This window comes from Phalaenopsis equestris, unplaced genomic scaffold, assembly GCF_001263595.1.
Source record: "Phalaenopsis equestris unplaced genomic scaffold, ASM126359v1 Scaffold000114, whole genome shotgun sequence".
Classification (NCBI taxonomy): domain Eukaryota; kingdom Viridiplantae; phylum Streptophyta; class Magnoliopsida; order Asparagales; family Orchidaceae; genus Phalaenopsis; species Phalaenopsis equestris.
The window spans coordinates 768,025-782,521 of NW_018164556.1; the positions used below are offsets into that span (position 1 = coordinate 768,025).

Here is a 14,497-nt window from a genome sequence, read left to right on the forward strand (position 1 = left end):
CTCTCTCCCTATATGTAAATATATAGTATTTGTCAAATATAATATGCAGAAATTAGCAAGTAAGAAGCAATAAGAATAGAATTTAATACATCGCATGAAAGCATTACCTTCCTCAACCAACGGTTTAGGCGAGCAGTAGACAATCTTGAGCACCACTTCTGGTATGCGTCGACTACCTGGTGCATAACTTCTACTCGACCCCTTCCCTCCATTGCTGAAATAAATAAGACAGGAATTCCAGTAATCTGTACATAACAAAAAATAACTCCGTCATCATATAAGCAATACTTAAATCTTCTAATTAAGCTAATAATAAAGAGACTTTAAAATGAGGTGTCTTTAAGCCTGGTTTTTTGCACATAATATGGCTATTTTATAAGACATCTCAACTAAATTAAAAAGTATGACAATTAAAAAAAGAAAAGAATAAAGAGTGCCGGGCATCACACAACCAATTCTAACAATTGTAACGAATTAGCAATCCTCAGCAGAGGTTAGCGCACAAAAGTGTTCTTTACTGGAGCAAAGTTCATAAATAACTAGAGTTAAGAAATTTTGAAGATGACAGTAGGTAGGGTATTTGCAACAAATTTGAGGCTAGAACAATGCCAACTCACCCAAACAGATCCTCCAAATTGCGAAAAGGAAGATAACTTGTTAAGAAATCCTTTTGATATACACAGCATGCAATACTATAAATTCTATGATTTATACAAAGAAATGATCAATGTGACAAAACTAACACAACACCAAGCAAATGATATCCATAAATTATTATACTAGAAAAAAGCACTGGTTAGTCTAGCAAAAGTGACAACGAACCAAAGCTGAGAAATTTAAAAAATGAAACCACTTAGTATAAGCTCAAGAAAAGAGCAAATTAAAGAACATGGAGTTCCCGACTGTGATAATTTGCAGAGTAAAAACCATTGCTGACAGCCAAAGAGCTTCAGAAGAAGAGGGTATCCAAACAACTTAAGGGGAAGAAAATGACAAATGATGATGTCAAAGAATAAATCCCTAAGATTTTTATCCACAATTTCAAAAGAATGATTGGGTGATCCTGAAAGATCGGATGGCTAGTTACAATTTAAGGTATCATATAAATAAATGTACTTTTAGATGGAAACATGACCTGGTTCGTTGAAAGCCTTATATATGCTCATTTAGAACACCAAAGATAAACTCATATATATTAGGACCATCTAAAGGTTTAATTCGTTAAATAAAGTATCACACAACATGAAATCTCACAATAGGTTTCAGAACAATTTGCTTTTGCAGAAAAATAACGAAAGCCATCAGGAATAGAGAATAATACACTACAAAATGTAAGACTTAACTTGAAAATTTCAAAAAATAATAACTCCTCTACATGCCCTCCGGTTAAACTCAGGATAAAACTACCACAGCTTTTAATAATTCTCCTGATTACACAACTTTGTCAAGAAAAGGTATAAAATTGATAATCTGTAACACAAAATATAGCATGTAGAAGCAGCCTCATCCTGATAAAACTTTCCCTGATTCGCTCAATCAAAATTACACGCCTTTTAAAATAATCCATTGAAACAAATTTTTGCAGAGCTAATCCGCAAACTCAACCTTGAAATATAATATCGCACTTATCAAGTTGATTGGAGAGTCTCATTTCATGATACTGTGTAAGTTCTGGGACAAGGCCTCATGGTAACGCCTTTGCTGCAGTATATAACAACAAAAGGAAGGAGAACAAGTTCAAAATTTGTGCATAAAGTAATTTCTGAAACCAAATTAAATTTGCATGTTTACCCTAAATGCATAAAGAAATTTTCAAACAAAGCCAGAGAGTAAAACTATGACTTGAAGCCATTAAGATACTAACGAAAAAAGAATTCATGAAACCAACACCAAAAAGTTGGGATAAGCCTAACGATGACAATGAGCAACATTGATATGACAATATATAAAAAGTAAGGCACCTCACTAACAAAGACAAATCCATTAGTGCTTCATTACAGAGATAGATAGTTAGTCCACGCAAAGTGGTATAGGAAGATTTACTAGCACACCACTCAAATTCCTATGTTACATATCTGACACTAAACTTAAATTTTTAACAAACATGCCACCTTACAAAGATTAAAATAGTGGTAATTTTGTTGTGACATGAAAGATTTGAGTGGTATAAAAATAGAAATGAAAGTTTATGAGTTAAATATGTAAATACATAGGAATTGGGCGGTATGTATGTAAATGTCCCTAAGAAAAAAGGGCTCCGAGCTATGTACGTTTGTGTTTCATACCTCCTCTGAGACCGACGGGACGATCGTCTCAAGGGCCTTTTCAAACTGTGATGTCTTTATCACAAATGGTGTATCATACGAAATCCCTTGGTCCACATGCAACTGTTTCTCCTCCTTCACAATCATGGCAGCTTATTGGCAGCTTCATTTCCCTGTTATAAAATAAAAAAAAAAAATTGCAAGCCAGTTAAAATGCCTCTAATCTCATATATGTGCAATTTTTAATAGGGAAATTTACATACATGTAACATAATTCTTATGTATTTATATATATCACACCTAAACATTCATATTTATATACGAAGCACTTTGGTGATTTAAAACAATGCATGAAAATGTTATTTCACTTTTAAAAAGTGTTAATGCTACTGTTTTTGAAGTAATATTAAAGATTTAAGTGTTATGTTTGTATATATAAAAGTATACTTGTGAGAGATATACATGCATAAGAATGATGTGCTGTGTATGTAAATGACCCTTTTCATTATATATTCCAGTTCAGCCTTACCAGAACAACAAGATCAGCCCCATTGAGATTCCTACATGCCTCTCTAGAAGCAAGGGCGGTGTAATAAAAATCCGGAGAAACAGGCTTTTTAAGACAAAGTCCTCTCAAAATCAAACCCCGTTCCTCTGCAGTTGGAAGAGGGACGTAAGAAAGTCTTCCAAATCTACCCGGCCGTAGAACGGCAGGGTCGATCACTTCAAGCCTTTTCGTAGCTCCAATAACGTAAACACCGCGCCGCTGAACAGCACCATCTAATTCTATAAGCAGCTGCATTTCAATGAAAGTTATCCAAGCTTAGGCATTAAATTTAACGAACATTCAACTCCTATGTATTTACATATCTAACACCTAAACTTCAAATTTTACATATATACGCCTTGTGCATGCATGAAAAAGGTATACTTCACTTTTAAAAGTTAAAATAGTGGATTTTTGATGTGATCTTCACTTTTAAAAGTTAAAATAGTGGATTTTTGACGTGATATGAAAGATTTGGGTTATGGATATGTAAAAAGTAAAATTCAGGGTGTTAGATATGTAAAAAAGATAACTTGGTTTAGGGTCCGTTCCACAACCAACGCTCCTTCTCTTCCTCTCTTTGGTGTCAAAGCATCCACCTAAAACAAACTAATAACATAAAAATCAAGATAAATACAATGCAAAATAGGATGGTTTTTTACTACTAGCATTTAATATTACCCTTTTTTGTTACATATTAATTAGTAGATATTTGATGATTGATGGGTCTGTACGCACTTCATCAAAGAAAAGTATGCACGAAGAACAAGTTCTCGCACGGCTAAATATTGTTCTAACTTCTTGCTCGTTTTCTCCAGCATATTTCCTCAGAATCTCAGGGCCCTGCATATTATTGATACAAAGCAAATAATTATTTTCAAACAAAAAAAAATTCTCAAACGAAAGCTTGGAAGAGTTTGCACGCACCTTACTATGTATAAAGTTGGCATCTGCCTCGTTGGCTAGAGCCTTTGCAATCAATGTTTTCCCACAACCCGGAGGTCCATAAAGCAAAAAACCAACCTCCATGTCCACCCCAAGTTCCTAAAAACCACATAAACCAAGTTTAGTGGACTTGGAAACAAAGAATTGAAGAGAAATTCACGTGCTTGCCATACAATTTTTATGTATTCCCTTGCTAACACTCAAAGTTTGATATTTACATTTATAACACATACCTAGACATGAAAATGTGCATTTCAATTTTAAAAAGATAGCGATAGTGATATTTTTACGTGATGTTAAATATAAATATGAATGTTTAGATGTATGAAAATACATAAGAATTGTGTGGTATGTATGTAAATGCCCAAAATTTGAATCCAACAACCAATAATAAGTATAAATGACAATTGAGAGACATCTCAACATCTACTGAGACCTTGCATCGACAAGATCTCCATGCACAAGGGAACCCTTTTCTTTTTTAATTCAATGTTTAACACTATTATTGTCAGATCTCAAGTCTCAGATGTGAAAAGTGGAAGGTTGTGTTAGGTAGTAGACAACCAGCGTAAAGTGTGTCAAAAAATCATGATATGAAGCCTTTTGATCACTGTGTAAATGTTAGAGCATCCCTTGAAAGAGACGCGTTGTATGACCTAGTGTGTAAGAGCCGCTACATTGGCGTCCGGGTATAGTGTCAAATAAGCAAAGGTTCCTACATTACAGATAGAAGTAGGTAAACAAATTAGTCCATAAAACTAATTTTTGGATATTATCTTAGAATATAGATACTCTCACAGTTAAATTTAAAAAAAATTTGATATTATGATTAGCAATATAAATATCTTATGTATTCAATAAACTAAATGAGTTGCAGAAAAAACTAAGGAGATTGATCATTTAGATTTTAAACTTTGGTATTCAGGTAAGAGTCGCACTAGAAATGATATACGTATAATTATAAATAAGAGTTTGAAAGATAATGTTGTGAAAAATAATAAAATTAGAGATTAAATTACAGCCCTTAAGATTGTTGTCGATACTAAAATTTTTAATATTATAATTGCTTCTGCTCCTCAAGTAGATTTAAATATATGTTCTAAAGAAAAATTTTGAAATGATCTAAAAGAATTAATATAAACGATACTACTTTACGATACCACTTTAAGAAAGAATTTTTATTGGAGAGGATTTAAATGGACAAGTCGGTAGCGGTAGAAAATTTTAGAAAAATTCATGGTGATCATGGTTTTGGAGCGATTAATGAAGAAAGTAGAGTCATAATAGATTGTACTTTAGTGTTTGATTTTATTATTACTAATACTTTATTCAAGAAAAAATATAAGCATAGAAAAAATATAAGCATATTATTATATTATTTGTAAGAGTGGATCTAATAAAACACAAATTGATTATTTTCTTATGAGAAAATAAGATTGTCGAGAATATAAAGATTGCAAGGTTATTCTAAGTCAGAATTTAAGTACTTAACATCGATTATTAATTATGGATATTAAGATGAAAAGTTATAAAATAAAGAAAACTATGAATCATTATCATAGAATTATATTGGGGAAATTAAAAGACAAAAAAATATTTTTATAAGTAAGATTTATGATGTTCATGAAGAAACAAATTATATATGGGATGAATTAACAAATACTATTAAACAAATGATAAAATATGTATTTGGAGAATTAAAAGAAAATATTTCTATAAATAAAAATAGTTGTTTATACAATAATACTGTGCAAGTTTAGATAAAATATAATAAGTTATGTTCTAAAAATTGGTTTGAATTTAAAATTTTGAAAACTGAGAAAAATATAAAATAACCCGTAGGGAGTCTAAGAAAACAATTTAAAATGCTAAAAATACTATTTTTAGTGATCTTTAATATATAGTGTCGTAAGTCTTGGCCTGTTGGTTGGCGGGTTTCATTATAAGTCTCCTTAGGTCACGGGTTTGATCCCCAATGAGGCTGGGTTCTAGAATATTTAGGCACATGACACGGGCTCTCATCAAAGGGCCTAGCGCATGGGAAATTAGTATTTGGGTCTCTGTCATATATTCATATATATATATATATATATATGTATAAAAACTAGCCAAATAAAAAGAAAAGAATAATAAAGATTTAACTCAAGTAAAGTGTATTAAAGAAGAAAAACAAAAAGTATTTTTTTTAGAAAAAAATATTCAACAAATGTGAATGAGTTATTTTGATAAACTTTTCAATGATATTTCTGAAAATACGATCGACCTTAATGATCTTAATATTGTTAATAATAATAAAATATTTCATTTTTACGCATTAGTAAAAAAAAGTTGAGGAGGCTTTAAAGAAAACCAAGGATGGAATCTCTGTAATATCAGATGAAATCTCAATTACAAATGTGAAAATATTTAGAAAATTTAGGACTTTCTTGGTCCCTATTTTTAAGAAAAAAGGGATGCAAAAGAGAGTGCAAATTATAGAGAAATTAAGTTGATGTGTCATACTTTTAAATTACGGGAAGGAGTAATTGAACATAAGTTAAGACGTATTACAAAGATTTCTCATAATCAGTTTGGATTTATGTCAGACATGTCTATTATGAAAGCTATATATTTACTAAAATGATTGATAGAGAGGTACAAAGAGAATAAGGAAGATATACATATGATTTTTATTGATTTAGAAAAAACTTATCATAGGGGCCCAAGAGATATCCTTTGGAGAGTTATGGAGAAAAAAAGTGATGATGTGACTTATATTCAAGTCATTAAGGATATGTATACTATAGTTGTTACTTGTGTTCGAACAGAATGAGAATTGACCAAATATTTTCCTATCTCAATTGGATTACATCAGGGATAAACTTTAATTTTATATCTCTTCGCTTTAGTTATGGCTCTTATTGGACATTTACAAGAGGATGTATGTTAGTGTATGTTTTTCGCTGAAGATATCCTTCTTATGGACAATATTAGAGAAGGAGCTCGGGAAAAACTTGAATTATAGAGGTCTACTTTGGAGTCTAAAGGCCCTCATTTGAGTAGAACAAAAATTGAATAAGTGAAATATAGTTTTAGTAGTAGTAGCTCCAGTGACAGAGTTGTAACAATGAATGATCAAATTATTAAAAGGTGTGAAAGCTTTCGATATCTCGGGTCTATTGTTCAAGTGATGGTGATATAGATGGGGATGTTATTAGTAGAATTCAGGTCGGTTGGTTGGAATGTATGATGTTTCAGTCCCATTGTGTGATAGAAAAGTACCACTTAGACTGAAAGGAAAATTTTATAAGGTGGTGCTGAGACCTGCAGCGCTCTATGGCGCAGAATGTTGGCCTTGAAAAGAGAAACATGAATCTAAGTTAAATGTTGTCGAGATGATAATACTTAGGTTGATGAGTGGCTTTACACTCAGAGACAAAATGCAAAACGAATATATTTGTGATAGGGTAGGTGTAGCTCCAATGGCAGACAAAATTAGAAAGAATCGTCTTAGATAGTTTGTTCACATTAAACATAGACCATTTGATGATCTGGTTAGAGAAGTAGATATTTTAGATTTAACTTATGTTAAAAAAGGCAAAGGTAGACCTAGAAAGACTTGAGCATATTGTATAAAAGAGAAAGACTTGAGCATATTGTATAAAAAATGATCTTAATTTATTAGAATTAAATGAAAATATGACACTCAATAGGACTCAAAAGAGAAAAAGGATTCATATAGCCGACCCCACATAGTGTGATAAAGACTTTTGTTGTTATTGTTGTAATGTTGAAGTTGAGATTCATATGCAAAATATCAAGAAAGTATAAAACAACCAAAACAAATCATTAATAAATATAGAGCAAAGATGGGACAAGAATGAGCTGAAAATGTGGCAGTTGGGCATATTTTTAAAGAGTAAAGTGTCAAATAGTCTCCTGACTATTTTACATGGAGTCATTTTAATCCAAGTGTCTATAAAATGTATCAATTTAGCACCTAACTGTTTTAAAATGGGCTGAAATAGTCCTCCAAATAGTTGCCCAGGAGGACTATTTCAACTCCAATTTAAAGTGTGGACGCTTATGCAAACAATCAAGGGACTATCTAGACATTTTATATGTAAATCCGACTAGCAAGTAATTCCCAAACAGCTACAGTATCAAATGTAATATTTTTCCTTAATTTAGAGCTATAAATACATAAAAATTGAGGGGTATACATGTAATTTTTTTTTCTTGCGCAAGGGATCTGGTCTCCCTCTATTTCAAAGTTTTGAATCTTCGGAGAAGCAAATAATTAACTGATTAAAAAAAAAGCACCTCCTTTTTCGGGTGGCATTTGTCACTTGTAAGCCTCGCGGCCTACTCTCTTTCTCCCCTTTACAAACAGGCAGCTGAGGCGATCCAGATCTCACTCGCATTTGACCTCGGGTGGCATTTGTCACTTGTAAGCCTCGCGGCCTTCTCTCTTCCCTTTACAAACAGGCAGCTGAACCGATCCAGATCTCACTCGCATTTGACAATTTCTCTCTCTTCCTCCCCACACCTCCGCTGATCGCCGGCGACTCCCATCGACTGACATTGGTCGTCCAACGAGACCAGTCCGAGCAAAGGATGAACGCGGCGGCGGCGGTGGGAGGAAGACAGATGGAGCGATCGGGCCATCAACACCAACGGCAGTATTCTCCCGAACAGTTCCTTGTCGATTCTTTCTCTTCAGGCGGCGGCGGCGGCGGCGGGAAGTGGATGCAGAGCCTGCCGGCCCCCGGTTTCTCTTCTTCGAAGCAGGTTGGAGTGTTTGATCTTACGGTAATCGTTAGGTAGGTTGTAGTTCTTTGTTGTTGGTTGATTTTTAGATCGGTTGGGGTTTGGACCAGGTGGAGTATTCGAGAATGCTACGGAGCGCGCAGAGGGGAATGAGAGGTGAGTTCATGCTGTCCATGGATCCCTCGACTCCGCCATTGAGCTCCGGCCGGAAGAAGACCGGCGATGATGTCTCGCCGAGTGAGCTTAGTCCAGGAATCTTGGATCTCCATTCGTTCGACACTGAGCTGCTAACGGATGTAAGAGTTCTCTTCTTTTCTCTGTGATATCTGCCGCGGGGGAAAGGGTGCGGGGCGGCGGGTTGCAATTTTGTAGCATTTCTTCGGGAAGTTATGAATTGGAATAGAGACTCCGTTTTCCATTGGAATTTAACGATATTTCCTTTTTTATTTGAATTGTTGATTGTATGGTCAGATACCGGCTCCAGGATTATGTGATGATGCGGCGTCATTTGGGCTTGCGCGAGAGCGTAGCCTTGCTGACTCGGATTCTAACATTTATTCTATCAAGCAGTTTGGGAAGACTCCTCCCACGGCAGAAAATATTATCTCGAAGGGTTTTCCATTAGAGAAGGACAAGCCTGGTTCTGTTGCCAAGATTAAAGTAGTGGTACGTTTTTAGGATATGTTAATTTTGATTCTTAATTCTTCGCCATTCTTTTTAATGTTTGCTTATAGAGCTGGAGAAACACTTGCATTTTATTCTTTAGATTGTCATTCTTCTGTCCTCACTTGCACTGTTTTTTTGAGCTACAGAGTTAAGAAGCTTAGTTCTTCCATAGGGATTGATTAGAACACAAAACCACGCTCTCATTTTGAATGCACTAGCTAGATAATGTCTAATTTCATTTTCTCTGTTAAAAAGGAATTTGGTGCTTATTGATGCAGGTGCGGAAACGGCCACTTAATAAAAAGGAAATAGCAAGAAAAGAGGAAGATATCATCTCAATTGAACAACATACGAATTCTCTCACAGTTCATGAGACCAAACTGAAGGTATTTCAACCACTTTATTCTTTTCTTTCTCCAACTTTTGCATTGGATATTGCAAAATATAAGCTGTTTGACATTCATTAGTATCTTTGTTAAAAAAATTGTTCGTGCTACAAACCTTTATGCCCATTTACTTTTGTTCATGTAAATGCTATAATGGTATAGACGATCTAACATGATGCATGCATTGCAATGTACAAATGATCAAAGCATAAACATATCTGAGTTAAAATGAGCTTCAAATAAAACAGAGGTTTGCTTTGTTGGTTGCATAAGCCAGAAATTATAGGTGCATTTTTTTTTGGTTAAGAAATAGGATAATTCTTTCACGAAGTAGCATTTACTCGCATTATGTGGAAACAATATTTGCATGGACTGGTGAGCCACCGATATAAAGTGTAATTGAGCATTTATTAAAAAATTATTCATTATCGGCAATAAATAATAGCAACACCAACATTAGCCTTATTCCAACTATTTGGATCCTGAGGTTATTATTTTTCACAAATTATTTTGAAAATTTTCTATTCATAGTACCTTAAGTCTTCCATTTTTTTTTCTCTATAGTTTTTGGCATTCTCTCCTTCATATTATATGTTCAAACCCTTTGGCTTATTTTCAACAGCTTCATCTTTAGTGATATAATTTCAATTGTTCATGTACTATACTTTTTTATAAATTTGTTGCACATCTTTTGTAACACCGCTTGTTGCTTTTAATTGTTCAAAAGGGTTGATAGAGTGAATCTAATTGCAACGTGCAACTTATTTTCACAATAAGCCTTCTTTTGCCTATGATTTAGTAGTAGAACTCCTGCTAAGTTAATTCAAGTCAAATTGTTCAGTTGGTAGGGATTTGTTGATTGAATTTGTATACCGCTAATGTGCTAAGAGCGGAACTCATGTAGAGAGAGCTCTAAACGGGCTTAGGATGATCTTGCCTGTGTAGCTTAATTAGATTTGCCAATTGGGTTCAAGCAAAACTCGCAAGCCTAGTTCATGGAGACTCATTCAACAGGGCCTAGGCAAATTTGTTAGAGAAATTTAAGTGATGATCATTCAACAAGCTCATAAAGAACGAGCTCAGGTTTACATTAGACTTGCTAGATTAACTCAACCCGACAATCGCTCGATCCTAGAAAGTTGTTTGATGACTTTCTCTCAAATAGACGATTGAATAATTTTTTAAGTTTGAGCTCTTTTTTAGGCTATATGCCTCTTTCACTTCATCTTCTTATATATGTAGATCATTTCTAGCCTTTTATCCCGATCCTTATTTATAAATATAAACTCGACGTGCTTACATAGTTCTGTGTACTCTAGTCTAAAATTATTATTCATTTGAGCTTGATATTGGATTTCCTTCTACATTATTATTAGTTTTCTTCTTCATCTATTTCTTAACTTTCTTTTCTTTTTTATGTTAAATTGTTGGCATAACAAGTAGAAAAATAAACCAGGATCCAACATTTTAAAAGGTGTAATGAGCATGCCAAATAGAGATAAATAGAAGCTCCCAACAAAGAACTAACTAGTGAGACCCTTGCAAAAGAAGTTTTTGTGAATCCAAGACTTTGTACTGACTAGATAACTAACTGAAATGAATGTGGGGCTGAACCAAATTTGTCAGATTGTCTTAGACCAGATCCCAAGAATTGCATCTTGGGTGAACTTGCATGAGGAACCTATCAACTCGATAGTTAGGAGGAAAACTTTTGGGCAGTAGCATTAGGGAGAAGGCGACCACGACGGGCAAATACCTTTTTTTTGAGAGAGCATAATCTAGGCTCCCATGCAAATATAAATTTCACACTTACTCTTGCAAAGGGCAGGCTGACCCGGTTGATAACTTTGGTCACTTAGAATCAGTTATTTTGTTGCTAAATATCAATGACACGATGGAGTGGTGGTTACTACTCGCAACTCTTAAAGAATATATTCTTACGGTGGTTTTTCCATCTACCGCTCGAGATAATCACTTCATTTATCGAGTTCAATGGAATATTCATCGTCTAGTTCTTCAGCACACGACACTCTAGAAATATTTGGAGGCCTTCTAGAAGATTCAAGAAGAGCTCCGTGAGTCAATGATAAACTTCATGACATGATTTTAACGATAGATGCTTGAGATAAAAGACCTAGAGTTGTCTATGTCTCACATGGCTCTTATTCAGAGTCTCCATAAATGACATTTTCACTATGTGCTAGCCTTGCAACAACCATAGATATTAGTCGAGCAAATTCGCCAACAATCATAGAAACAAAGATTAATACAATAATGAGATCGAAGCCTTGTCCTTAAGTCGAATAAGAGGCTTTGATTAAGTGAGGAAGTTAAGAATCCCCAAAAACATCATAACGTAGTCGACACAAGCTTATGAGATTTGGGATAGGCCACTCAACCTCATATCCAATTATTACCTTGTAACCCTTGTGACCTTATTTTTGACCAAGATAAACCTAATATGACAAGCAAGATGAAGATAAGAGAAGAAAGGTCACTTTTATCATTGTTCACCCACAAACTTTGAGCATTAATTCCGATGAGAATCTTGATGGCTGAGCTAGTTAAGGCGATTAAAAAAAAGAATATTTTAGGCACCCTACAACCATATGATGGCCGGTCCTCACTTAAGATGCATGATCAAGCATTGTGCCTTCCATAAAGACCACAACCAGGACATTGAGTGTTATTACCACGTCATAAACTTATTTGAAGAATTAATTAAGGACTAAAAGTTGAAAGAATTCATCTTAGCTAACCTAGGCAAATGCTAAGCAAAGAGTCGATGGTGGAAGATTGAAGTGAGCCAGTATTTGCGAGAGCAATCTATATTGTCATAATCATACCCACTATCTTATGCAGATTTAAAGAGGTGCTCGCTCGACCAATTTCAAAGAACTTAGGTCAGGGAATGTGAACTTGATGGCTACGATGCAAGCATCAACTATGAAAATTGCCCCCATTATTATTCTTTGAAGTTGACAGGCTGGTTCATGGGTAATCCTTACAATGATACTATAGTAATCATGATATTTTGGTGCTCACTACTAAATCAACAACTTATTGATTGAAAATGGATGCACAATAAATTTAATCTTAAAAAAATATTTAGGAAAGCGATTATTGAAGGAATTCAATTATCGTAGACCATAAGCCCCATGTATGAATTTTCAGAAAGAAAAGGGAGATTAAATGAATAATCACTTTGTGGTCAATTGGGAAGGAGATTGACAATTCTAACCATTGTTAACTTCATAATAATTGATACTTTGGTGACTTACAATGCTACATTCAACCAAGCTCGATTCAACACTTTTCATTTAGTTGTTTTTACATATTGAGACATCGTGAAATTTTTTGGTTGAGGCCAAGAAATAACAATGAGAGGCGATTTGCTTAAATAAAAAAATTGCTAATTGAAAATTGTGAGGCTATTTTGGAGGAAGTTTTGAACTTGGAAGTTGAAAAAGATATGGGTATGGACAACTCTAAAAACATCGAAGAAGAACTGGAGAAAGGAGGCCCCAGCTGCATTTCAGAATTAGCTCATCTTCCAATGTTGAGTACAAGTGCTACTTTATGGTGATTCTAAGAAAGACCATCAACGTATTTGCTTGGTCAGCTTTCGAGATGCCAACAATCAACATTAATGTTGCATAATAATTAATTTGGATAAAAATGTCAATCAAATGAAAATTGGGCCATTTGTTACAAAATTTGCAAAATCGTTCATTTAGTTCAAAAATTACTTGAAACATGATTCATAAGAGAAGTACAATATTCCAAATATATATTAAATCTTGTGATTATCTAAAATTCAAATGGTGGATGTGTCCATTTCACTTATTATAACTTAAATTGACCCAAAGATAGCTAATATAACACGAATTGATGCCTTATTTGACTCAACTATTGGCTACATCGTGACTATCTTTTTTGATGTCTTCTTGGGTTATCACCAAATCAAAATGCATGTTCTAACACCAAAATGTCAACCTTTGTCAATGGAGATGAATTATACAACTATAATATCATGCATTTTAGATTGAAGAATGATGTTGCTATTTTCTAAAGAATGATGAGGTCTTATTTTTAAGGAACAAAAATGAATAATTGTTAAATGTCAAAGTGGACGATCTACTTGTAAATAGTTAAAGGCCCTCAACATATATTTTTGGCTTGGATGAAATATTCTTCTAAAGAAATTTACTATGAGGTTGAACCCATTTGTGTTGTTTTGGAGCTTGATCAGACAAATTCTCGAGTTGCGTACACACTCTTGAATGCATCAAAATGAATCCAAATAAAATTGAGCTGATCTTGAAGATGCCATTGTCGAGAAACATCAAAGTATTACAAAAAGTGATCGGATGAATAACAGGTTTAAGCCGATTCATTTCAAAAATAGGTGATAAGTGCTCTATTCTTCAAAATATTAAGTGCAAAGGACTTTTAATGGAGTAAAAATTATAAGAAGGCTTTCTAAGAAGTGAAATCGCTCTTAACAAATACAAACAAAAAATTATTGTTGTATCTTAGAGTTGTTAAAGAAGCTATTAGCTCGTACTAATCTGGTGAGGTAAGAAGCAATGATTGATCTACTATGTTAGCAAAGTATTTTGAGCTCCTTAGCAACTTCCTCTAGGGTGACTACTTCTTGGAAGAACTCTTCAATAACAATCTCGCTTGAAGTGCCACAGGAGCAAGGATGCCACCCATTGCGGCCGAGCTCAATCTAAAAAAAACAAAAGATATTAAGGCTTTTTTAATTTGTCTCTTGCGGAATGAGGAAGATCATCTATAGGAAACAACGTTGCAACTACAAAATGGTCAAATCCATCATAGAATCCTTCATAATTTTTTCTTGATTCAATCACTCTCGCTTGAAGTGCGACAGGAGCGAGGATGCCACCCCCCAGTTCATGAGACCAAACTGAAGG

The 14,497-nt window shown here is 34.2% G+C and overlaps 2 protein-coding genes across 2 annotated transcripts in view; one reads left to right on the forward strand and one right to left on the reverse strand.

Annotated features, from left to right (window-relative positions):
• Positions 1–1,647: 1,647 nt before the first annotated feature.
• On the reverse strand, positions 1,648–8,159 carry LOC110020964 (cell division control protein 48 homolog C-like). Its single transcript, XM_020719272.1, has 7 exons — positions 8,127–8,159; positions 3,739–3,855; positions 3,550–3,654; positions 3,345–3,410; positions 2,787–3,060; positions 2,286–2,419; positions 1,648–1,701 (listed from the first exon to the last, which is right to left on the reverse strand). The coding sequence occupies exons 1-7, from the start codon at positions 8,157–8,159 to the stop codon at positions 1,648–1,650; spliced, it is 783 nt and encodes a 260-aa protein (XP_020574931.1).
• A 21-nt stretch (positions 8,160–8,180) lies between these two features.
• The window catches only part of LOC110021007 (kinesin-like protein KIN-13B), a 13,140-nt gene continuing 6,823 nt past the window's right edge, over positions 8,181–14,497 (forward strand). The window contains exons 1-4 of the mRNA XM_020719326.1: positions 8,181–8,526; positions 8,616–8,801; positions 8,977–9,171; positions 9,450–9,557. Of these exons, the coding sequence (XP_020574985.1) occupies positions 8,353–8,526; positions 8,616–8,801; positions 8,977–9,171; positions 9,450–9,557 (663 nt within the window). The 5' untranslated portion in view covers positions 8,181–8,352. The remainder of the gene's footprint in view (positions 8,527–8,615; positions 8,802–8,976; positions 9,172–9,449; positions 9,558–14,497) is intronic.